Raw genomic sequence first — 27,310 nt, 5'->3', positions numbered from 1 at the left:
AAAAATCTTCTTCTCTACTCTCAGATATGGTGGAATCAAACACTCTTCAGAGATGGAAGGGTCTTAAGGTGCTTTACCAAAATTGTAAATTTCATGACCCAGGGGTCTCACGTTTGCCCCTGGGGAAGGGGTAAACTTAACTATAGTTTATATAGGGAAATCACATTTTTGACTTTTATTTGTTTTATTTCTATTGGAATTCATTCTAATTTGGTAAACATTGTCAGCATGAGATGACAGTTTGATGGCATGCACATGTTGGCCCTGACTGACCCCCAGGGGCTGATGGGCGGGGCTAAAAAGGGCCAAATTGACTGAAATTTCAAAAATCTTCTTCTCTACTCTCAGATATGATGGAATCAAATACACTTCAAGGATGGCAGGGTCTGAAGGTGCTTTACCAGAATTGTGAATTTCATGACCCCGGGGTCTAAAGTTTGCCCCTGGGGAGGGGGTAAACTTTACTATAGTTTATAAAGGGAAATCACATTTTTGACTTTTATTTGTTTTATTTCTATTGGAATTCATTCTAATTTGGTAAACATTGTCAGCATGGGATGACAGTTTGATTGCATGCACATGTTGGGGTCAGTTGCATGCACATGTTGGCCCTGGCTGACCCCCAGGGGCTGATGGGCGGGGCTAAAAAGGGCCAAATTGGCTGAAATTTCAAAATTTTTCTTCTCTACTCTCAGATATGATGGAATCAAATACACTTCATAGATGGCAGGGTCTGAAGGTGCTTTACCAAAATTGTGAATTTCATGACCCTAGGATCTCAAGTTTGCCCCTGGGGCGGGGGTAAACTTTACTATAGTTTATATAGGGAAATCACATTTTTGACTTTTATTTGTTTTATTTCTATTGGAATTCATTCTAATTTGGTTAACATTTTTAGCATGGGATGAAAGTTTGATAATATGCATATGTTGGCCCTGACTGACCCCTAGGGGCTGATGGACGGGGGCCAAAAAGGGTTAATTAAATTAACTGAAATATTTCAAATCTCAGGTGACCGTTAAGGCCCATGGGCCTCTTGTTTTGAGACCAATTGGAAAACAAGATGAACAACAGGTGGCCATTTTGAATTTTGACAGTAAAAGATTGTTATCGCTATTTCTCAGAAAGTTCTTCATAGATTATCCTCAAAATTCATTTGTAGGTTCCCCTTAGCTCCTAGTTGTGAATATACCATTTTGAGACTGATTGGAAAACAAGATGGCCCAAAGGCGGCCATTTTATTTCACATATGACATATGCTTGTGATTTCCCCATTACAGATATAACATAGTGTCCAAGTCTTATTAAGCTGTATTTGTTTCTTTGCAGGCTGTGAATGTACAAGTACCATTTATATTTAAGTATGCAGTAGACTTTCTTAATGAACCTAGTAATTTATTGAACATGTCTTCTGCACCAGCTACTTTGATCACCTCTGCCACAGCAATTCTTCTTGGTTGTAAGTGTGACTCTCTCCATGGTGTATTTGTGTAACAAAGTTCTCGTAACAAGTATTACTGGTATAATTAATCATTTACGGGTATAATGAATATTTTATGAATAATTAATCATCAGAGGAATAAGTGTTTGATGTCAATCAATTTCCGCTCTTCTACAATACTCTACGATACATTGCAATACAATGTATTGCAGTGTATTGTAAAGAAATAGAAATTACAAGTCTAATTTTAATTAGATTGTGTTTAATGTATGGTTATATTGAAATCAGGATTATGTTATTATATTTTACTTCTAGTCCACTTTATTCTTCTCCCAAAATTACCGGTAAAATTTTACTAATGTTCTGTATGATATGCAAAGGGTTGAACTCCTCTCAGCTGGCATACATGTTATGCCAACTAAAAATGACAAATTTGATGAAGCCAAAATTTCATGAAATGAGTGTGATTAATTTATGAATTTAAATTCTTTTATTGTAGATGGAATTGCCAGGACAACTGCCCAAGCTTTTCATGAACTACGTAATGCCTTATTTGGAAAAGTTGCACAAGATTCCATCCGACGTGTTGCAAGGAAGGTTTTCCTACATTTACATAGTTTGGACCTGGCTTACCATCTTCAGCGACAGACTGGGGCTCTGTCCAAGGCCATTGACAGAGGCACAAGGTAGTCTTTCATATTAGGTGGCCCAATCAATATGTTTACCCTTATTTGTTCACTAATGGCATCATATTAAAAGATGAAAGAACCCTTGATGTAGTATATCAGTTATCCTGTCCTCCTGTGATACTGTTGAGCAAAGGACTAATGATAACTAAACACTTTTCCATATTTAGCTCAACTGCCCGGGCAACAACAGTTCCAATTTCTACAGAATTTCTTATTTGTAATTATACAAAAGTTCTTAATCTGCCCAATTGGCAATTTCATCAATGTTACTGTACACTGCATAGTGGTGTTCCGCTTAATCAAGTTCGTCGAGTATCACTTGTTTGAGACGTTTGATCAATTAATCGAGTAAGAAATCTGTAATCGAGTTTCGTCGGAAGTGCCCTACATCAGGTAAAATCAAGCGTCGCAATAACTGGTACAATGTTGTAATACTAGGCGGAATGCAAACGTACAGATGACTAAGATTTCGTTTGTAAGAGCATAAGCGACTAGCTATGGAAGAGTTCGCTATGGAAGCAACGTTAACGTATACATACGATCTTTCTTATCGATAAACGCACATGGTCTATTTTATGGAAACATTTTGGTTTTTAATGAAAACCAGAAGCAAAAGGTCCGTTAAGTACTTATACTTTAAATATGACGAAAACTATTTGTAAAATGTGCAGAAAGTCGTATTCCTTCAATGGTAAGTCACAGTTCTACGTTCGTTTTCAAAGTATATTAGATTTCGATAACGGATGGATTAAAGCATTTTACAGCCCGTGCAAAAATTTCTAATTAGCTAAATACTCCAATGAACAATCCTTTTTTTTACATCCATTGACCAAGAAATAGCTAAAATTAGCACCACAGATGTCGGTGCTCAAAATCTACAACTTTGTCAAGGAAGTGACTGTCGTGGTTTGTGGACCACACATGGTAATAAATTCAGTTTACAACTGATTTATTACCTCCGAGAATGTTGCAATGCAGTATCCAGTAACATTGGTGAAATTGTCAGCATTATATCTACACTGACACATTACTATTTGTGTATTCAATGTTTACATGTTTGGTTAAAGGGGTATAAATACAACACTGACAGCTCTGGTGTTTAACCTGGGACCAACAGCTTTGGAATGTCTCCTAGTGATTTCCTTACTGGTGAGTTAATACACTGCAGTGTGGGTCAGTACATCAAGATCAGTAGATTCTCATGGTAATATACTAATGATAATCATATTTCTTTTTACACAATTTCCTGTTATACAGAGCCTTTTCATAGTCTCGTTATGTTATTGAAAATTATTATAAAATTCTGCCTAATAACTGTTTACATTTAGATAAGTATTTATGATAGGATTCCTATGAAGCTGTTTGATTACAATAGTTATATGTACAGTACTAACAATCCTAAGTATATCTGTACGAGCCTCCATTTTTGTTTGTAGTACTATAACTGTGGAGTCGCCTATGCTGGAGTGGCAGTAGGGTGTATATCGGTGTATGCTACATTTACACTGTCATTTACACAGTGGAGGTAACTAACATCAGTTATTTTATCAAGTCAGATTTGAGCATTTAAAAGCACTCATCCCAGGCCTGTAATTATGACACACACCACATTGTGGGGGAAAAGAATACAATTGAAACCTTCAGTTACTTAGACATTATTCTATAAGGGAGTCTTAGATACACTGTATTCTGTAAGGGAGCCTTAGATACACTGTATTCTGTAAGGGAGCCTTAGATACACTGTATTCTGTAAGGGAGCCTTAGATACACTGTATTCTGTAAGAGAGCCTTAGATACACTGTATTCTGTAATGGAGCCTTAGATACACTGTATTCTGTAAGGGAGCCTTAGATACACTGTATTCTGTAAGGGAGCCTTAGATACACTGTATTCTGTAATGGAGCCTTAGATACACTGTATTATGTAAGGAAGCCTTAGATGGTAGTTGCTGCTCCTGCTTAGCGCTCAGCATATTAGGAGTGGGACGACTGGTTCGCCCGTTGTCAGTATAATGTGACCGGGTGGGGTGTCCTGCTGGATGTCTTCGGCAGTATGCTTCAGTGAGGTAGCACTATAAATCGGCAAAAGTTCCGGCCTATCACAAGAAGACTTAACATGAACATAACGCAGCCTCCCAAAACACACATACGCACTCGCCACACGCATGCATGTCGCACGCACGGGAGGCCGTCCTTAAATGACCTTAGCTGTTAATAGGATGTTAAACAAAATAAACCAAACCAAACCAAACACTGTATTCTGTAAGGAAGTCTTAGATACACTGTATTCTGTAAGGGAGCCTTAGATACACTGTATTATGTAAGGAAGCCTTAGATACACTGTATTCTGTAATGGAGCCTTACATACACTGTATTCTGTAAGGGAGCCTTAAGTACACTGTATTCTGTAAGGAAGTCTTAGATACACTGTATTATGTAAGGAAGCCTTAGATACACTGTATTCTGTAATGGAGCCTTACATACACTGTATTCTGTAAGGGAGCCTTAAGTACACTGTATTCTGTAAGGAAGTCTTAGATACACTGTATTCTGTAAGGAAGTCTTAGATACACTGTATTCTGTAAGGGAGTCGTAGATACACTGTATTCTGTAATGGAGCCTTAGATACACTGTATTCTGTAAGGGAGTTGTAGATACACTGTATTCTGTAAGGGAGCCTTAAGTACACTGTATTCTGTAAGGGAGCCTTAGATACACTGTATTCTGTAAGGGAGCCTTAGATACACTGTATTCTGTAAGGGAGCCTTAGATACACTGTATTCTGTAAGGGAGCCTTAGATACACTGTATTCTGTAAGAGAGCCTTAGATACACTGTATTCTGTAATGGAGCCTTAGATACACTGTATTCTGTAAGGGAGCCTTAGATACACTGTATTCTGTAAGGGAGCCTTAGATACACTGTATTCTGTAATGGAGCCTTAGATACACTGTATTATGTAAGGAAGCCTTAGATGGTAGTTGCTGCTCCTGCTTAGCGCTCAGCATATTAGGAGTGGGACGACTGGTTCGCCCGTTGTCAGTATAATGTGACCGGGTGGGGTGTCCTGCTGGATGTCTTCGGCAGTATGCTTCAGTGAGGTAGCACTATAAATCGGCAAAAGTTCCGGCCTATCACAAGGAGACTTAACATGAACATAACGCAGCCTCCCAAAACACACATACGCACTCGCCACACGCATGCATGTCGCACGCACGGGAGGCCGTCCTTAAATGACCTTAGCTGTTAATAGGATGTTAAACAAAATAAACCAAACCAAACCAAACACTGTATTCTGTAAGGAAGTCTTAGATACACTGTATTCTGTAAGGGAGCCTTAGATACACTGTATTATGTAAGGAAGCCTTAGATACACTGTATTCTGTAATGGAGCCTTACATACACTGTATTCTGTAAGGGAGCCTTAAGTACACTGTATTCTGTAAGGAAGTCTTAGATACACTGTATTCTGTAAGGAAGCCTTAGATACACTGTATTCTGTAAGGGAGCCTTAAGTACACTGTATTCTGTAAGGAAGTCTTAGATACACTGTATTCTGTAAGGAAGCCTTAGATACACTGTATTCTGTAAGGAAGCCTTAGATACACTGTATTCTGTAATAGAGCCTTAGATACACTGTATTCTGTAAGGGAGCCTTAGATACACTGTATTCTGTAATGAAGCCTTAGATACACTGTATTCTGTAATGGAGCCTTAGATACACTGTATTCTGTAATGGAGCCTTAGATACACTGTATTCTGTAATGGAGCCTTAGATACACTGTATTCTGTAAGGGAGCCTTAGATACACTGTATTCTGTAAGGGAGTTGTAGATACACTGTATTCTGTAAGGGAGCCTTAGATACACTGTATTCTGTAAGGAAGCCTTAGATACACATTATTCTGTAAGGAAGTCTTAGATACACTGTATTCTGTAAGGGAGCCTTAGATACACTGTATTCTGTAATGGAGCCTTAGATACACTGTATTCTGTAATGGAGCCTTAGATACACTGTATTCTGTAAGGGAGCCTTAGATACACTGTATTCTGTAAGGGAGTTGTAGATACACTGTATTCTGTAAGGGAGCCTTAGATACACTGTATTCTGTAAGGAAGCCTTAGATACACATTATTCTGTAAGGAAGTCTTAGATACACTGTATTCTGTAAGGGAGCCTTAGATACACTGTATTCTGTAAGGGAGCCTTAGATACACTGTATTCTGTAATGGAGCCTTAGATACACTGTATTCTGTAATGGAGCCTTAGATACACTGTATTCTGTAAGGGAGTCGTAGATACACTGTATTCTGTAAGGGAGCCTTAGATACACTGTATTCTGTAAGGGAGCCTTAGATACACTGTATTCTGTAAGAGAGTCTTAGATACACTGTATTCTGTAAGGGAGTCGTAGATACACTGTATTCTGTAAGGGAGCCTTAGATACACTGTATTCTGTAAGGGAGCCTTAGATACACTGTATTCTGTAATGGAGCCTTAGATACACTGTATTCTGTAAGGGAGCCTTAGATACACTGTATTCTGTAAGGGAGCCTTAGATACACTATAGTCTGTAAGGGAGCCTTAGATACACTGTATTCTGTAAGGGAGCCTTAGATACACTGTATTCTGTAAGGGAGCCTTAGATACACTGTATTCTGTAAGGAAGTCTTAGATACACTATATTCTGTAAGGGAACTTAAGATACACTGTATTCTGTAAAGGAGCTTTAGATACACTGTATTCTGTAAAGGAGCCTTAGATACACTGTATTTGGTAATGGAGCCTTAGATACACTGTATTCTGTAATGGAGCCTTAGATACACTGTATTCTGTAAGGGAGTCTTAGATACACTGTATTCTGTAAGGGAGTCTTAGATACACTGTTTTCTGTAAGGTATCTGTTTCTTTTCAGTCCTTTATAAATCTCATTTTAATACAGGATATACTTCTAGTATCTATATGGTGAATATGTTTTGTTTTTGAATACACTTAAGAGATCTCAAGCACCATTAAACATGTACATGTAGTTAACATTGTCTTAAAAATAAATGAATCAGATGCTTTCTTCACATGTTGTTACTGAATGATATGATACAACAATATGAGGAATTGGTGATAGTAATTTAAACATTCTGTTGAGATCTTCACTTTTTCAACAATATAAATCGTATTTGTTTTTTGTTTTTTTTGTTCTATAGACATATTTAATGTTCACAATAGGACAAAGTTTCGGAAGCAGATGAATGCAGCTGATTCTGATGCAGGCAATATGGCTATTGATTCTTTGATTAACTACGAAACTGTCAAGGTAAGGGACTGAAACAGCTGTCTCTGTTTAACTACCGAACTGTCAAGGTAAGGGACAGAAACAGCTGTCTCTGAATAACTACGAAAACTGCCAAGGTAAGGGACTGAAACAGCTGTCTCTGAATAACTATGAAACAGCTGTCTCTGAATAACTACCGAACTGTCAAGGTAAGGGACAGAAACAGCTGTCTCTGTTTAACTACCAAACTGTCAAGGTAAGGGACTGAAACAGCTGTCTCTGTTTAACTACCAAACTGTCAAGGTAAGGGACAGAAACAGCTGTCTCTGTTTAACTACCATACAGCGATGGAGAGGGACTGAAACAGGTGTCTCTAATTAACTGTTAAGGTGAAAGATTGAAACAGGTGTCTCTAATTAACTGTCAAGGTGAGGGACTGAAACAGGTGTCTCTAATTAACTGTCAAGGTGAGGTATTGAAACAGGTGTCTCTAATTAACTGTCAAGGTGAGGGACTGAAACAGGTGTCTCTAATTAACTGTCAAGGTGAGGGATTGAAACAGGTGTCTCTAATTAACTGTCAAGGTGAGGGACTGAAACAGGTGTCTCTAATTAACTGTCAAGGTGAGGGATTGAAACAGGTGTCTCTAATTAACTGTCAAGGTGAGGGATTGAAACAGGTGTCTCTAATTAACTGTCAAGGTGAGGGAAGGAAACAGGTGTCTCTAATTAACTACCAAACTGTCAAGGTAAGAGACAGAAACAGGTGTGACAGATTAACTACGAAACTGTCAAGGTTAGTGATTAAAAAAGATGTCTGCTTAACTAGGAAACTGTCAAAGTAAAAAGGAGCTCAACGTATAATCAGTTTGTCACATATGAATTTCTTAATGTACAGTATTAGCTAAGACACCAGTTTATGTACAATAAAACATTTATATGTTGTCCCTCACTTCATTTGTAACCTAAAATGCCACCATTGTAGATCAAGGTTACAATTCTGTTAAACATCCTCAATATATATAACCAAAGACACTATATTATAACCAAAATGATTATCATGATTTTATGACAGGGTATTGAAATTAGAATTGAACCAAAAAAAATCCTGTCTGCATACATTTTATACTGTTGGTTAAATAACAATGTGTTCATATAATAATTATAAAGTTTATACAACAAGTCCACAATGAAATATACAGTACACATGTACAAACATTTTAACCTTTATCATTCCAGTACTTTAACAACGAAACCTACGAGGCAGACAGGTATGACAAAGTCCTTGCCAGATATGAGAAGGCATCACTGAAAATCACGACCAGTCTTGCTGGTCTCAATTTCGGCCAGAACTTCATCTTTAGTGTGGGCCTGACAGCAATGATGATTCTGTGCAGCCAAGATATCACAGCAGGTAATTCCTAGGATAATCAGCTGTATTAAGTATCCATATAAATCCCTCACCACAAGTATCGGAGGAGTAGAATCTCAGACAGTCCATTCGTCACCATGTCCTTGATACAGTCTTTCACACACAACTGCCAGATTTCCAGTTGTATACTTAGGATGGGAAAGTGTCTTGTACTAAAACCAAGGCAGTTTTCATATGTTACTGTCCAAATAGGTTGACGTGATTGTCCCAGAGTTGTTTATTTCTGAAATAAATACAGATCTCTAAGTGCTTTTGTATTGGTTTTGGATGAGTCGTGAAAAAAGAAAATTCAAGGCCTGTATTAACATCTGCATATCTGTCAAGATTCATGTCTGATATGTTTGATTTATAAAAAAAATATGGATTGGTTTGATTATATACAGAGTTACGGCCCTTTGTTTACCCTTTCTCCAGTGTATATCTCATAGAATTACAACATTTTGTTGGTTGGTTGGGTTTGGTGTGGTATTAGTTGACATCCTGTCAACAGCTATAGACTCTGGTATGTCTTAGGGGACAGAACCCAAAGCCTTCCTCACAGAGGCGAATGCAATAAACCCCAACAGTGAGGCAATGTTAAGATATATATTAGGAAAAAGAAAGTACCAGGTACTTATAAAAAACAGAAAAGATAGATCACAAAGTTAGTTGCCTCTTACAATCATGCAATGGGGCAGCAGGTACAATTCTTATGCCCTACCTGCAATGCATTTATTAGTTAGTACCTCGTTGTATAGCAGAATGTAACACACTAGAATTGGGTCACATGTTCTGCTGTATGATGTAGTTTCATTTTCATGACCTGTTTTTCATTTCAAGAATCAAATGTGTGGAAATATTTTTTACATGTGTATTGAGCTACATTGTATATACGTTTGTGTATATAGAGATGCTGAATATGAAGAATGATGATGTGTTTTTAAAATGAGGCCATTTGGCCGGCATGATTCAGATAGCCATCTGGTGTAACATTTATTTCTATTTTTTAGCCTACCATCATGGTGAGCTATTCAAATTGCCCTACGTCCATCATCCATCCATAAACGATCTTTGTTACTGCTATTTCTAGAAAACTACTGGAAGGATATTTCTCAGTCTTCACATGTTGGTTCCTGTTTGTTCCTAGATGTGCCTATTTAACTGAATGGCTATCTTGGATTTGGAATATTGACGTTTGTTATCACAATTTCTGGAAAAGAACTGAAGAAACATTTCTCAAACTTCACATTTAGGTCCCCCTCGATCCCAAGTTGTGCCATTTCAATTTTGAGTCTGATCGATGCGAAAATCGCCATCTTAGATTTTAAGAATTGAAATTTGTTATCGTTATTTCTTGAGCTGGAGGAATGGTTCTATTTTGAATCTGAACACGCAAACAACTAATAGTGGGTGTCACTATCCCTCTAGGATCTGTTGTAACAGTAACTGGCTAACATTTCTGGTATCCTGAAAACATACATCCTGTTGTCTTGTGTGTCCTGTTAAGACTGTATACGGTATGTTGTTTGTACATATGTATTCTTTCCAGATCAACACAATATCAAAACAATTGAACTTCATTCTTTAGACAAAAAATTTCCACAATTTGTTGGTAAAATCTTTTTAGATAATTGTTTTTAATTCATTTCAGAAAAGAAAAGAAATTTGAAATGTGTCCATCTGTCACTTTATAATGTGCTTATTGTAGTCAATCCTGACCGAGCTATTATCCTCCCTGTTTTATCTGTAGGTACAATGACTGTGGGAGACCTGGTGATGGTTAACGGCCTATTGTTCCAGCTGTCAGTCCCTCTTAACTTCCTGGGCTCTGTCTACAGAGATGTGAATCAGGCTATCATAGACATGCACACCATGTTCAGCTTACTGAAAATCAAAAGCAGTGTAAAGGTAACATTATAAATGTCCTTCAGTTTGGAGTGTAGTGGCTTTTCATTATGATTGTGCATCAAGAGAACTGTAATGTTGTTTATAATTTTAGTCTAGCCGTAAGTATACACAACTATAAGGTTACAACCATAAACATGTATAAATATTTTTGTAAATTAAAATTAAATTTTGGAAATAGGGATTTTTATGTCTTCAAATTCCTTTGAAACCAAAAAAAAATCATAAATATTTCCTACTCCTTTATCCATTCCTAGATCCTTTATAATTCCAAATTGATTTCATCGAGTCTTTTACTGTCCTCCACCATTAAATTTGAATAAGAATGATACATTTTGAGTGAAAACTATTAATTCTTGTGCTCCTTTAAGTTAATATGTCCGACATATCCTCAATGGTATTTTCATATTGATGTATAAATACATTGGATGTTGCAGACTTTGCCCAATGCTCCGCTGCTGCAGGCCTCTCCACAACACTCAGCCATATCCTTTGATAACGTCCACTTTGAATACACACCTGGCAGCCGTATTCTTAATGGACTAACCTTTGACGTACCATCCGGCAAAAAAGTAGCCATTGTGGGTGGAAGTGGATCAGGGTAAATCTTTTATCAATTACAGCAGCAATTTTCCTTTGTCAATTAGTTGAAATAATTTGTAATTCTACTTTCAAGAAAAACCTGCTATTCGTCCTTAGCATCATCAGATACCCACGGTTGATTACACTATGCTACGCTAAACTTATAACCTGTAGGTCAACTCCGTGAAAAATCCTTGTTCCAATGACATCACTCTATATAGAAACTAATCAACATGACCCTTTCACAATAAAACCTCATCATTATAGATGGGAAAATATTTGAAAGTACATGCAACAAAAAATGCTACCCCCATGAAAGCATGTAGAGATCTATAATAAACATACAGTGGAAAGTGCCTCAGTGTCACGGGACTGTTTTGCTTGAGAGTTCTTCACCTCTGTCAGACGAAAGGGTATCAATAATAATATTATGCTGTTTAAACTGATTAAATTTCTGAGACACATTTTCTAGATTACTCGCCGACACTGTTATCTATATGCAGCTTCTATAAACATATGTTACCATCAGTCTGATTGGCCAAAATTTCGATAAGAAAATATGATGGAGCCAGTCAAATAGCCTCTAATGAAATGAGGATTTTTCACTGAATTGACCCACATGCAGCATAGCGTAGTGCAATCTCTTTAGTGGCTTAATGGATTACAACCAAAGTTGGTCTGAAACATCATAATCTATATCAATGAGGCTGGTTGGACACATTTGGAAGAAAGGGCACGTTCCTACTCTAAGTCTATGTCAGATGATTGTTTAGGCCTATGGGCTCTTGTTTATGATGTAACTTCCTCTGTACCTTTCAGGAAATCTTCAATACTGTATCTTTTCTTTGGTTATGATGTAACTTCCTATGTACCTTTCAGGAAATCTTCAATACTGTATCGTTTCTATGATTATGATGTAACTTCCTCTGTACCTTTCAGGAAATCTACAATAGTGAGATTACTGTATCGTTTCTATGATCCCAAACAAGGCAGCATCACCATTAACAACCAGAGTATACAGGAGCTTAACCTTGACAGTGTGAGACAGGCAATAGGGGTCGTACCCCAGGTATGTACCTCAATCCTATAGGGGTCGACCCCAGGTATGTACCTCAATCCTATAGGGGTCGTACCCCAGGTATGTATGTCAATCCTATAGGGGTCGTACCCCAGGTATGTATGTCAATCCTATAGGGGTCGTACCCCAGGTATGTACCTCAATCCTATAGGGGTCGTACCTCAGGTATGTACCTCAATCCTATAGGGTTCGTACCCCAGGTATGTACCTCAATCCTATAGGGGTCGTACCCCAGGTATGTACCTCAATCCTATAGGGGTCGTACCCCAGGTATGTATGTCAATCCTATAGGGGTCATACCCCAGGTATGTATGTCAATCCTATAGGGGTCGTACCCCAGGTATGTACCTCAATCCTATAGGGGTCGTACCCCAGGTATGTATGTCAATCCTATAGGGTTCGTACCCCAGGTATGTACCTCAATCCTATAGGGGTCGTATCCCAGGTATGTACGTCAATCCTGTAGGGGTCGTACCCCAGGTATGTATGTCAATCCTATAGGGGTCGTACCCCAGGTATGTACCTCAATCCTATAGGCAGGGATAACTCTGGCTCTTAAAACCTATGGGAGATTTTATGAGATTAGCAAAATTCCTATGAGATTTGTCTGTATAAAGAGGTACAATTTTGAATTTTTAATGAGATTTTTTTTTAAAACATGGGTAAAAAATCCCAAATCTCTGCCCAAAGTGATCCCTGTATAGGGGTCGTACCCCAGGTATGTACGTCAATCCTATAGGGGTCGTACCCCAGGTATGTACGTCAATCATATAGGGGTCGTACCCCAGGTATGTACGTCAATCCTATAGGGGTCGTACCCCAGGTATGTACGTCAATCCTATAGGGGTCGTACTCCAGGTATGTACGTCAATCCTATAGGGGTCGTACCCCAGGTATGTACCTCAATCCTATAGGGGTCGTACCCCAGGTATGTACCTCAATCCTATAGGGGTCGTACCCCAGGTATGTACCTCAATCCTATAGGGGTCGTACCCCAGGTATGTACGTCAATCCTATAGGGGTCGTACCCCAGGTATGTACGTCAATCCTATAGGGGTCGTACCCCAGGGATGTACCTCAATCCTATAGGGGTCGTACCCCAGGTATGTACCTCAATCCTATAGGGGTCGTACCCCAGGGATGTATGTCAATCCTATAGGGGTCGTACCCCAGGTATGTACCTCAATCCAAGTTGTCAGTTGACTCATCCAGGCATTATAGAAAGTTTGGAATGAAAATAGTGAAGAATACTTTTGTTCAATACAAATTGAGATCCAAGATGTCCTTCATGGCTGCCATCTTGAAAAACACTTCTTCTCCAGTTTCGCATGTGCCATTGAGCCAGAAGTTGGTAGGAATGTTAAGGAAGGGAAGCTGACAAACTGTTATTTTTGGGCCCCATAAAGACGTTGACATGGCAGCCATGGTGGCCATTTTGTAACATGGTTATGTAATCATGGTTTTCCTGGATTCATATTTTCTGCTTAGTTTCTCTGGTGAGATTAAGCTCTAACTTTACTTAATTATCCTGAGATGGTCCTGACCAGGTGACTATTTTTCAGGTCTGTCCAAAATCCAAAATGATCGCGATGGCTGCCATCTTGAAAAAGCTTGTATGTAAAGTTTACCTCCCCGACGTCAGTATTGTACATTTAACTATTTTTATAAATCATTCTCAGCTCTCTAGCACCTTAATTCCTTTAGGGATTTTGATCAACCTTCTCAAATTTACAAAGGCCCATAATCTTACAGTTTCAGAGTTGCTGGGTTAAGATCACATTTTCTATTTTTAGAATATTCTATGTCAGCACTGTTTTAGATAAAAGTAGCTAGCAGGAGCTGGTAGGGGACAAATATTGTGTTAGAAATACTTGGATTTGCTTGTTGTATTTTATTATTGTGTGCCTAATTTTTAGGACTGTGTGCTGTTCCATGACACCGTTTACAAAAACATCCTGTATGGAGATCTCACTAAAGGCACCCAGGAAGTGGAAGAAGCAGCTAAGATGGCTAGACTTCATGATTCTATCATAAACCGATTCCCAGCTCAGTACCAAACCCAAGTGGGAGAAAGAGGACTCAAACTATCAGGTAGATTTTGGGACTGATCAGAACTCAAAATGACAGGCGGCCATTTTGAATTTTAGCTGTTGAAATTTGTTATTGCTATTTCTCAGAAAGTGCTTAATATACTTTTCTCAAATTTCACCTGTAGGTTTCCTTTGGTCCCTAGTTGTGTATGTTTCATTTGGTTACTGATCTGAAAAACAAGATGGCTGACAGGCATCAATTTTTAATTTTGACAGTTTGTTATTGCTCTATCTCGAATCATAGATCTTTTTCAGATTGAATATTAGTTTTCTCCTATTTTCAAATGGTTAAAGGAGATCCAATTCAGTTCATTCAATGGTTGGCACCAAGATCCCCCTGGGATCTCTCATTGTGACATACAAGGTCAAGGTCACTCTTGAATTAAGTTGAATATCTATGGGGCGCCGTTTATTATTTATTCCCATTTGGTGATATCACCTATTCAAATGAGTGATATCACCTATTCGAATAAGTGATATCACCAATTCGAATAGGTGATATCACTTATTTGAAAAATGAATTGGTGATATCACCTATTCGTATAGGTGATATCACCTATTCGAATAGGTGATATCACTTAAGAATTTTATAAGTGATATCACTGATTCAAATGGGTGATATCACCTATTCCAATTGGTGATATCACCTATTCAATGAGTTTCATTAAGTGATATCACCTATTCACATGGGTGATATCACCTATTCACATGGGTGATATCACCTATTCAAATAGGTGATATCACTTATTTGAAAAATGGATTGGTGATATCACCTATTCGAATAGGTGATATCACTGATTGAATAGGTGATATCACCAAATGGGAATAAATAGTAAAACTGCGCCCCATACAATATCAGTATTGGCTCAATAATATAAATTCCCTGATGACGTTAACTTGAATGAATAAAAAAAACTACTATTATGTATTATTTATATAAGTGTTGATATTATGGTCATGTTTCAATGTTTTACATTTGTAGGTGGAGAGAAGCAGAGGGTGGCCATAGCTCGCACAATTATGAAGGATCCTCCTATCATTGTCTATGATGAGGCTACATCTTCCCTGGATACTATTACAGAACAGGTAGGTTTACCCAATAGAGAACATGTAGGTTTACCCAATAACAGAACAGGTAGGTTTACCCAATAACAGAACAGGTAGGTTTACCCAATAACAAAACAGGTAGGTTTACCCAATAACAAAACAGGTAGGTTTACCCAATAACAAAACAGGTAGGTTTACCCAATAACAAAACAGGTAGGTTTACCCAATAACAGAACAGGTAGGTTTACCCAATAACAAAACAGGTAGGTTTACCCAATAACAAACATGTCATTACCCAATAACAGAACAGGTAGGTTTACCCAATAACAAAACAGGTAGGTTTACCCAATAACAGAACAGGTAGGTTTACCCAATAACAAAACAGGTAGGTTTACCCAATAACAGAACAGGTAGGTTTACCCAATAACAGAACAGGTAGGTTTACCCAATAACAGAACAGGTAGGTTTACAGAACAGGTAGGTTTACCCAATAACAGAACAGGTAGGTTTACCCAATAACAAAACAGGTAGGTTTACCCAATAACAGAACAGGTAGGTTTACCCAATAACAAAACAGGTAGGTTTACCCAATAACAAAACAGGTCGGTTTACCCAATAACAAAACAGGTCGGTTTACCCAATAACAGAACAGGTCGGTTTACCCAATAACAGAACAGGTCAGTTTACTCAATAACAGAACAGGTCTATTAACCGAATATAACAGAACAGGTCAGTTTACCGAATATAACAGGTCAGTTTACCCAATAACAGAACAGGTCAGTTTACCCAATAACAGAACAGGCCAGTTTACCAAATTACAGAACAGGTCAGTTTACCCAATAACAGAACAGGTCAGTTTACCCAATAACAGGACAGGTCAGTTTACCCAATAACAGAACAGGTCAGTTTACCCAATAACAGAACAGGTCAGTTTACCCAGTAACAGAACAGGTCAGTTTACCCAATAACAGAACAGGTCAGTTTACCCAATAACAGAACAGGTCAGTTTACCCAGTAACAGAACAGGTCAGTTTACCCAATAACAGAACAGGTCAGTTTATCCAATAACAGAACAAGTCAGTTTACCAAATTACAGAACAGGTCTTTTTATCGAATATAACAGAACAGGTCAGTTTACCCAGTAACAGAACAGGTCAGTTTACCCAGTAACAGAACAGGTCAGTTTACCCAGTAACAGAACAGGTCAGTTTACCCAATAACAGAACAGGTCAGTTTATCCAATAACAGAACAAGTCAGTTTACCAAATTACAGAACAGGTCTTTTTATCGAATATAACAGAACAGGTCAGTTTACCCAGTAACAGAACAGGTCAGTTTACCCAGTAACAGAACAGGTCAGTTTACCCAGTAACAGAACAGGTCAGTTTACCCAATAACAGAACAGGTCAGTTTAACCATTAACAAAACAGGTCAGTTTACCCAATAACAGAACAGGTCAGTTTACTTAATAACAGAACAGGTCAGTTTATCCAATAACAGAACAGGTCAGTTTACCCAATAACAGAACAGGTCAGTTTACTTAATAACAGAACAGGTCAGTTTACAAAATTACAAAACAGGTCAGTTTACAAAATTACAAAACAGGTCAGTTTACCCAACAACAGAACAGGCAAATTTAACCAATAACAGAGATAGGTTGGTTTAACCAATAACAGAGACAGGTCAGTTTACCCAATAACAGAACACGTAATTTTACCCAATAACAGAACAGGCAAATTTAACCAATAATAGAGACAGGTTGGTTTAACCAATAACAGAGATAGGTTGGTTTAACCAATAACAGAGACAGGTTGGTTTAACCAATAACAGAACAGGTCAGTTTACCCAATAACAGAGACGGGTTGGTTTAACCAATAACAGAACAGGTCAGTTTACCCAATAACAGAGACAGGTTGGTTTAACCAATAACAGAGACAGGCTGGTTTAACCAATAACAGAGACAGGTTGGTTTAACCAATAACAGAACAGGTCAGTTTACCCAATAACAGAGACGGGTTGGTTTAACCAATAACAGAACAGGTCAGTTTACCCAATAACAGAGACAGGTTGGTTTGACCAATAACAGAGACGGGTTGGTTTAACCAATAACAGAACAGGTAGGTTTACCCAATAACAGAACAGGTAGGTTTACCCAATAACAGACATGTCAGTTTACCCAATAACAGAACAGGTAGGTTTACCCAATAACAAAACAGGTAGGTTTACCCAATAACAAACATGTCATTACCCAATAACAGAACAGGTAGGTTTACCCAATAACAAAACAGGTAGGTTTACCCAATAACAGAACAGGTAGGTTTACCCAATAACAAAACAGGTAGGTTTACCCAATAACAGAACAGGTAGGTTTACCCAATAACAGAACAGGTAGGTTTACCCAATAACAGAACAGGTAGGTTTACCCAATAACAGAACAGGTAGGTTTACCCAATAACAAAACAGGTAGGTTTACCCAATAACAGAACAGGTAGGTTTACCCAATAACAAAACAGGTAGGTTTACCCAATAACAGAACAGGTAGGTTTACCCAATAACAAAACAGGTAGGTTTACCCAATAACAAAACAGGTAGGTTTACCCAATAACAAAACAGGTCGGTTTACCCAATAACAAAACAGGTCGGTTTACCCAATAACAGAGACAGGTCGGTTTACCCAATAACAGAACAGGTCAGTTTACTCAATAACAGAACAGGTCTATTAACCGAATATAACAGAACAGGTCAGTTTACCGAATATAACAGGTCAGTTTACCCAATAACAGAACAGGTCAGTTTACCCAATAACAGAACAGGCCAGTTTACCAAATTACAGAACAGGTCAGTTTACCCAATAACAGAACAGGTCAGTTTACCCAATAACAGGACAGGTCAGTTTACCCAATAACAGAACAGGTCAGTTTACCCAATAACAGAACAGGTCAGTTTACCCAGTAACAGAACAGGTCAGTTTACCCAATAACAGAACAGGTCAGTTTACCCAATAACAGAACAGGTCAGTTTACCCAGTAACAGAACAGGTCAGTTTACCCAATAACAGAACAGGTCAGTTTATCCAATAACAGAACAGGTCAGTTTACCAAATTACAGAACAGGTCTATTTATCGAATATAACAGAACAGGTCAGTTTACCCAGTAACAGAACAGGTCAGTTTACCCAGTAACAGAACAGGTCAGTTTACCCAGTAACAGAACAGGTCAGTTTACCCAATAACAGAACAGGTCAGTTTATCCAATAACAGAACAAGTCAGTTTACCAAATTACAGAACAGGTCTTTTTATCGAATATAACAGAACAGGTCAGTTTACCCAGTAACAGAACAGGTCAGTTTACCCAGTAACAGAACAGGTCAGTTTACCCAGTAACAGAACAGGTCAGTTTACCCAATAACAGAACAGGTCAGTTTAACCATTAACAAAACAGGTCAGTTTACCCAATAACAGAACAGGTCAGTTTACTTAATAACAGAACAGGTCAGTTTATCCAATAACAGAACAGGTCAGTTTACCCAATAACAGAACAGGTCAGTTTACTTAATAACAGAACAGGTCAGTTTACAAAATTACAAAACAGGTCAGTTTACAAAATTACAAAACAGGTCAGTTTACCCAACAACAGAACAGGCAAATTTAACCAATAACAGAGATAGGTTGGTTTAACCAATAACAGAGACAGGTCAGTTTACCCAATAACAGAACACGTAATTTTACCCAATAACAGAACAGGCAAATTTAACCAATAATAGAGACAGGTTGGTTTAACCAATAACAGAGATAGGTTGGTTTAACCAATAACAGAGACAGGTTGGTTTAACCAATAACAGAACAGGTCAGTTTACCCAATAACAGAGACGGGTTGGTTTAACCAATAACAGAACAGGTCAGTTTACCCAATAACAGAGACAGGTTGGTTTAACCAATAACAGAACAGGTCAGTTTACCCAGTAACAGAACAGGTCAGTTTACCCAATAACAGAACAGGTCAGTTTACCCAATAACAGAACAGGTCAGTTTACCCAGTAACAGAACAGGTCAGTTTACCCAATAACAGAACAGGTCAGTTTATCCAATAACAGAACAAGTCAGTTTACCAAATTACAGAACAGGTCTTTTTATCGAATATAACAGAACAGGTCAGTTTACCCAGTAACAGAACAGGTCAGTTTACCCAGTAACAGAACAGGTCAGTTTACCCAGTAACAGAACAGGTCAGTTTACCCAATAACAGAACAGGTCAGTTTATCCAATAACAGAACAAGTCAGTTTACCAAATTACAGAACAGGTCTTTTTATCGAATATAACAGAACAGGTCAGTTTACCCAGTAACAGAACAGGTCAGTTTACCCAGTAACAGAACAGGTCAGTTTACCCAGTAACAGAACAGGTCAGTTTACCCAATAACAGAACAGGTCAGTTTAACCATTAACAAAACAGGTCAGTTTACCCAATAACAGAACAGGTCAGTTTACTTAATAACAGAACAGGTCAGTTTATCCAATAACAGAACAGGTCAGTTTACCCAATAACAGAACAGGTCAGTTTACTTAATAACAGAACAGGTCAGTTTACAAAATTACAAAACAGGTCAGTTTACAAAATTACAAAACAGGTCAGTTTACCCAACAACAGAACAGGCAAATTTAACCAATAACAGAGATAGGTTGGTTTAACCAATAACAGAGACAGGTCAGTTTACCCAATAACAGAACACGTAATTTTACCCAATAACAGAACAGGCAAATTTAACCAATAATAGAGACAGGTTGGTTTAACCAATAACAGAGATAGGTTGGTTTAACCAATAACAGAGACAGGTTGGTTTAACCAATAACAGAACAGGTCAGTTTACCCAATAACAGAGACGGGTTGGTTTAACCAATAACAGAACAGGTCAGTTTACCCAATAACAGAGACAGGTTGGTTTAACCAATAACAGAGACAGGCTGGTTTAACCAATAACAGAGACAGGTTGGTTTAACCAATAACAGAACAGGTCAGTTTACCCAATAACAGAGACGGGTTGGTTTAACCAATAACAGAACAGGTCAGTTTACCCAATAACAGAGACAGGTTGGTTTGACCAATAACAGAGACGGGTTGGTTTAACCAATAACAGAACAGGTAGGTTTACCCAATAACAGAACAGGTAGGTTTACCCAATAACAGACATGTCAGTTTACCCAATAACAGAACAGGTAGGTTTACCCAATAACAAAACAGGTAGGTTTACCCAATAACAAACATGTCATTACCCAATAACAGAACAGGTAGGTTTACCCAATAACAAAACAGGTAGGTTTACCCAATAACAGAACAGGTAGGTTTACCCAATAACAAAACAGGTAGGTTTACCCAATAACAGAACAGGTAGGTTTACCCAATAACAGAACAGGTAGGTTTACCCAATAAAAGAACAGGTAGGTTTACCCAATAACAGAACAGGTAGGTTTACCCAATAACAAAACAGGTAGGTTTACCCAATAACAGAACAGGTAGGTTTACCCAATAACAAAACAGGTAGGTTTACCCAATAACAGAACAGGTAGGTTTACCCAATAACAAAACAGGTAGGTTAACCCAATAACAAAACAGGTAGGTTTACCCAATAACAAAACAGGTCGGTTTACCCAATAACAAAACAGGTCGGTTTACCCAATAACAGAACAGGTCGGTTTACCCAATAACAGAACAGGTCAGTTTACTCAATAACAGAACAGGTCTATTAACCGAATATAACAGAACAGGTCAGTTTACCGAATATAACAGGTCAGTTTACCCAATAACAGAACAGGTCAGTTTACCCAATAACAGAACAGGCCAGTTTACCAAATTACAGAACAGGTCAGTTTACCCAATAACAGAACAGGTCAGTTTACCCAATAACAGGACAGGTCAGTTTACCCAATAACAGAACAGGTCAGTTTACCCAATAACAGAACAGGTCAGTTTACCCAATAACAGAACAGGTCAGTTTACCCAATAACAGAACAGGTCAGTTTACCCAATAACAGAACAGGTCAGTTTACCCAGTAACAGAACAGGTCAGTTTACCCAATAACAGAACAGGTCAGTTTATCCAATAACAGAACAAGTCAGTTTACCAAATTACAGAACAGGTCTTTTTATCGAATATAACAGAACAGGTCAGTTTACCCAGTAACAGAACAGGTCAGTTTACCCAGTAACAGAACAGGTCAGTTTACCCAGTAACAGAACAGGTCAGTTTACCCAATAACAGAACAGGTCAGTTTATCCAATAACAGAACAAGTCAGTTTACCAAATTACAGAACAGGTCTTTTTATCGAATATAACAGAACAGGTCAGTTTACCCAGTAACAGAACAGGTCAGTTTACCCAGTAACAGAACAGGTCAGTTTACCCAGTAACAGAACAGGTCAGTTTAACCATTAACAAAACAGGTCAGTTTACCCAATAACAGAACAGGTCAGTTTACTTAATAACAGAACAGGTCAGTTTATCCAATAACAGAACAGGTCAGTTTACCCAATAACAGAACAGGTCAGTTTACTTAATAACAGAACAGGTCAGTTTACAAAATTACAAAACAGGTCAGTTTACAAAATTACAAAACAGGTCAGTTTACCCAACAACAGAACAGGCAAATTTAACCAATAACAGAGATAGGTTGGTTTAACCAATAACAGAGACAGGTCAGTTTACCCAATAACAGAACAGGTAATTTTACCCAATAACAGAACAGGCAAATTTAACCAATAACAGAGACAGGTTGGTTTAACCAATAACAGAGATAGGTTGGTTTAACCAATAACAGAGACAGGTTGGTTTAACCAATAACAGAACAGGTCAGTTTACCCAATAACAGAGACGGGTTGGTTTAACCAATAACAGAACAGGTCAGTTTACCCAATAACAGAGACAGGTTGGTTTAACCAATAACAGAGACAGGCTGGTTTAACCAATAACAGAGACAGGTTGGTTTAACCAATAACAGAACAGGTCAGTTTACCCAATAACAGAGACGGGTTGGTTTAACCAATAACAGAACAGGTCAGTTTACCCAATAACAGAGACAGGTTGGTTTGACCAATAACAGAGACGGGTTGGTTTAACCAATAACAGAACAGGTCAGTTTACCCAATAACAGAACAGGCAAATTTAACCAATAACAGAGACAGGTCGGTTTAACCAATAACAGAGACTGGTCAGTTTACCCAATAACAGACAGGTCGGTTTAACCAATAACAGAACAGGCAAATTTAACCAATAACAGAGACAGGCAAATTTAACCAATAACAGAATTGGTCTCTTTAATATTTGACCTAGAATGTTACTCAAACCAATAATAGGCTGGATCTAAACTCATCGTGTTACTAGTTAGTTTAAAATGAAAATATATTTACTTAAATGTGTAAGTGCCATTTGACATTAGTAGGACTCCAAATCTGGACCTTGTCTTTTATGTGAACAAACTAGTTCGTAGGAACAAGTCCATGGGTGCTATTGCCACACACTGGAGTTGTTAGCATTTGTCTATAGACAGGTACATTGAAGTTTTGATAAAACAGTATTGTGCCAATACTTAGGATACAGCCTCAGTATTTGACGTGCTTTTCTTGTCCCAAGACCTTTCCATTGGTACTACATTTGTGAACTGCTGCGAACTGACATTAATTAACGGTACAGGCATAAATCTTGATGGTCTCACAGATATTAAAACATGCCTTGAAATTCTTTGTCAAGGTCTGTCCAAAAGTATTAAACATAAAATCACTAGGCCCTTCATTATTTTATAAATTGACAACAGTCAAATGCTTACACCATAATAAACAAAAATGTCTGTTGTGTTCTCTAGATCTCTTTACTTTAATGTGTTGAAAAAAAACACCAAAATGAATTCTTTTGTAATTTTGTTATAGAATATCCTGGAAGCTCTTCGTAGGATAACAAAAGGCCGTACTACAATAGTGATAGCACACAGACTATCCTCCGTGGTGGACGCTGACCAGATCTTGGTGCTAGACGGAGGCACTGTGGCCGAGAGTGGAACACACTATGGACTGTTGGCCAATCCTCTCAGTCTCTATGCAGAGCTGTGGCAAAAACAAAACCAACTCCCAGAAAATAAACCCACAAATGAGGAATAACAGTACTAGATATTTAAAATTTCCTACCAGTTCATGATTGAAAATCAAATTCAGAGTGCATTAATTTTGAACTCCCAAGATTTATTAGTGTATTTATTTTTTTCAAATATCTTAATCAATGATATAATTAGGTGCTTATATGGAAAACAGAGATATATGTTAAATCATTTATTGGATAGTTGTCATCATTCCTGTATAAATTGTTGACAACATTAGAGCGATAGAGAATGACACAGACCTTCTAATGTTACTTTGGGTTTCCTTGTAGCCAGACTAAATATATTAAAACAGATTTATAATGGAATATTATTGTTCTGACTGCAACATCTGTAAAAACCATTGGTGGACTATCAAAAGAACTGCTTTTATTGAATTTTTGTAAGATCAAATTATGAGAAGTTGTACTTTGGGAGTCACAATAACATAATAACATTTTCCTATTTTATGTTTTAAAACTTCGTTTCAAACGTAGTATTCACCCTCTGTTATGTATAGAATCTGTATGTGTATTCTGTCTTAGAGTTACTTCCCTCCCGAGAAAAAGTAAAATGCAGGATAAGAAGATTGTGTTTATGATTCTTATTCTTGATCTGTAGGAAGGAACTGAAACATATCATAGTATTTATATCTGACCTACTGATACCCTACCTGAAGACTGGATCACTGACCTCAGATTTTCTATATACCAGTCGTGCGATAATCAATATCTTTTTTTTTCATCTTAAGGTTGAATTATGTTAAGACAAAGTTATTTTTTTCTTTCAATTAATATTTGTGATCCATCATAAAACTTTTTTTTTAAACATAATACACCATTTGAAATATCTTAAGTGACCTTGGGAATCTGTAGAATCTTGACATGTATTTCTGGAGTACCATATTGATTTTGAGTGTGTTTTTGTGGATAAATATTGTAGGCACAATGAATTTATTTCGTTTTGTGATACATTAAGATTGTTTTAATTCACTAACTTAAAGGTCTGTTGCATAAATTACAATATGTTATAATGGCAGCAGATAAGTTACTGGTATTTTAACAGGAGTACAGCAGGCAGAGTTTGTATATTAAATGTTTCTGTACTCTGTGTTAAAAAAAACAAAACATTTCTGGTGATGGAACACTCCACTCAGTATTGTGGAGACAATTATAATAATCAGTAATAATCAGAGACTGAAATTTTAGTTATCATTAGTTTTTGTTATTTGTTTGAATTTGAGTGACCTTTAGCAAGTCCAATATTGCTATGGTTACAAATTGAATGCTGGAAGTCTTTGTTGATTATAGCTGTGGTTGTGAAAATAGGTAATGAGTACTTGCATAGTTGTTTTTGTGTACATGTTAATGTGGTATTTGTAAGCTTATTACTACTGAAGTGTACTGTTACTTATGCACCTGGGAACACCATTTGAAAAGATATCTGTATCCCAAGGGTAAAAGTCTAACACCGGGTTAATAACCTATCACAGCCTTCCTTCCTACATATTTAACCTCTATAAAATTATTTATTTTCTACATTTGTATATCGGGACTAGATGGTTTCTTTTAAGGTTCCCAATGAGGGCTATATATTGAGGCCATGTACCTTGAAATATCTCTGAAAGTAATTATTATGAAACACCACGAAACATTTAAGAAATTGAATACAAAATGTTAATACAATTTCGTCTTGAATTTGGTGTCTTCTACCAACAATACATGTACCATTGTCTGTTAGACCTCGTGCATCTCTCAGCTGTAATTTACCGGTATTTAGAGCATACATGTCTGTCTTACAACTGTACTTTAAGAGCATACATGTCTCTTACAACTGTACTTTGTTAAGAGCATACATGTCTGTCTTACAACTGTACTTTGTTGAGAGTTTACATGTCTCTTACAACTGTACTTTGTTGAGAGTTTACATGTCTCTTACAACTGAACTTTGTTGAGAGTTTACATGTGTTTCTCTCTTACAACTGAACTTTGTTGAGAGCTTACATGTGTTTCTCTCTTACAACTGAACTTTGTTTCGAACATCCACGTGCATCTGTTTCTGCTGTAGTTTGTTAAGAGCTTACGTGTATGTCTCCTACAACTGGCAATTTTTTAAGTGCGCATTTGGTAGTGTTCCAAACAAATAGGGTCACATGATTTATACCTACCTGTTAGACTTAGTGATCAATTTTCAGCCAGATGTGTGAAGGCAGTTTTAAAGTTATTAAAGGAAGTTGATATGTAGTTTAAAAAGTTCCAACTGAATTGATTTTTGTATAATCTGAGTAAATGAACTAGACTAACCAGTATTCCATTTATATAACATTTGTACGAAATATTAGCTAACAAAAGAATGTGTAAATGAAAGTATTACTAATCATGTCTATTGTGTACAGCAGTTATTTAAAAGTTTATATTCATTAAAAGACCAGTTTTCTAGACAAGAAAAATGGTATGTAGCTTCACTTATTTCAGAATATAAACCGACAGGAATGTTTGTTAACAGGTTTGATTTTAATTATACATTGCATATATATTGTATACTTAGTAATGTTACAATGTATGTCATAGTGTAAACAAGATTCTTACGTTGCAGATTATACATCATTTGAATTTTCGAAACCAAATGTCTTAACAAAACTCTTTTTGAATTTGAATATTTGAGAACATTAACCATAGGAATGTTTTTTTCTCTTTTTTCTTTGTTTGTATTTATTGGTTTCTTCCTTTACTTCTCACAAGAATACAAAGTACATGCTGTGATTTCGTTTTCAAAACTTTTAAATTAACATGATAGAAATGTGATAAAATAAACGAAATAGAGAATGGAAACCATTGTTTTTGTTTCATTCACTTACCTTAATTTAACATATCTTATAGGGCAAGTTAACCTGAATCTCTTGTCTTAACTAGTGATGAGGGTTTCATCAAAATACTAGTAATTGTAACCTAATTTGACCTTTGAGCCATACTTTGGTCTAACCCTGTTACCCAGCTGCGTATACACACCAGGGTTTAAAGAATTTCAAGACATGCGACTTAAATAAAATAATCTTCTGTAAGAAAACGAGGCTCAATGGTTTCTTTGATGTAACCATACATGTGGGGAAGAGTTAACGTTGGTCTCCTATTTCTAGGTAGATGTCTGTTTTCATACAACAGATACCAGGTAATATAGATCTTCGTTGTCGTGATCTAAAATTTCACATAAATTTGTGCCCAGTAAAATCGAAGAGTCTTGGTTAATGGTGGCAGCCATATTTGTTTAGGTAATCAAAGTGATAAATAAATTTGATGTCACTGAAATTAATCCAAGATTTAAGTAAATTCACCTTTAGAATAACACTAAATGCTTGTATGGGGCATAAGAGAATAACATGTTTTGGCTACAATATAAATACTTGTGGTGATATATGCAAAAGTGATTACTTAATTTTACATTTCCTTGAAAGTTTGTGTAAGCGTGAGCTGATGAATGTTTACATGCTCTGCACAGCAGTTACCATAGCTTTTCCTCTTGGGGTAAGATTTAAAGAAAATAAAAAAACAATTTCGCTATTTCCTTTAAAACCATTACAAACACTTAATCATCAAGTGTTTAGTAGAATAATTTTAAGCATAGTTTTGTGATCAATCTGTCTTAGTTTCATTTTCAGTTTCATACATCGTTTTTGGTAAAAA

At 37.1% G+C, this 27,310-nt stretch overlaps 1 protein-coding gene across 1 annotated transcript in view; it reads left to right on the top strand.

Annotated features, from left to right (window-relative positions):
* LOC117327836 (ATP-binding cassette sub-family B member 7, mitochondrial-like) overlaps positions 1-26,461 on the top strand; it is a 30,254-nt gene extending 3,793 nt beyond the window's left edge. Inside the window, exons 4-15 of the mRNA XM_033885040.1 lie at positions 1,330-1,459; positions 1,941-2,127; positions 3,198-3,279; positions 3,567-3,655; positions 7,352-7,439; positions 8,636-8,810; positions 10,558-10,715; positions 11,150-11,313; positions 12,234-12,363; positions 14,289-14,463; positions 15,445-15,548; positions 23,428-26,461. Of these exons, the coding sequence (XP_033740931.1) occupies positions 1,330-1,459; positions 1,941-2,127; positions 3,198-3,279; positions 3,567-3,655; positions 7,352-7,439; positions 8,636-8,810; positions 10,558-10,715; positions 11,150-11,313; positions 12,234-12,363; positions 14,289-14,463; positions 15,445-15,548; positions 23,428-23,655 (1,710 nt within the window). The 3' untranslated portion in view covers positions 23,656-26,461. The remainder of the gene's footprint in view (positions 1-1,329; positions 1,460-1,940; positions 2,128-3,197; positions 3,280-3,566; positions 3,656-7,351; positions 7,440-8,635; positions 8,811-10,557; positions 10,716-11,149; positions 11,314-12,233; positions 12,364-14,288; positions 14,464-15,444; positions 15,549-23,427) is intronic.
* Positions 26,462-27,310: the final 849 nt, after the last annotated feature.

The sequence above is a fragment of the Pecten maximus genome, chromosome 5 (assembly GCF_902652985.1).
Source record: "Pecten maximus chromosome 5, xPecMax1.1, whole genome shotgun sequence".
Lineage (NCBI taxonomy): Eukaryota > Metazoa > Mollusca > Bivalvia > Pectinida > Pectinidae > Pecten > Pecten maximus.
Note: the sequence above shows the minus strand (reverse complement) of the source record. Positions and strands in the feature narration are given on the sequence as shown.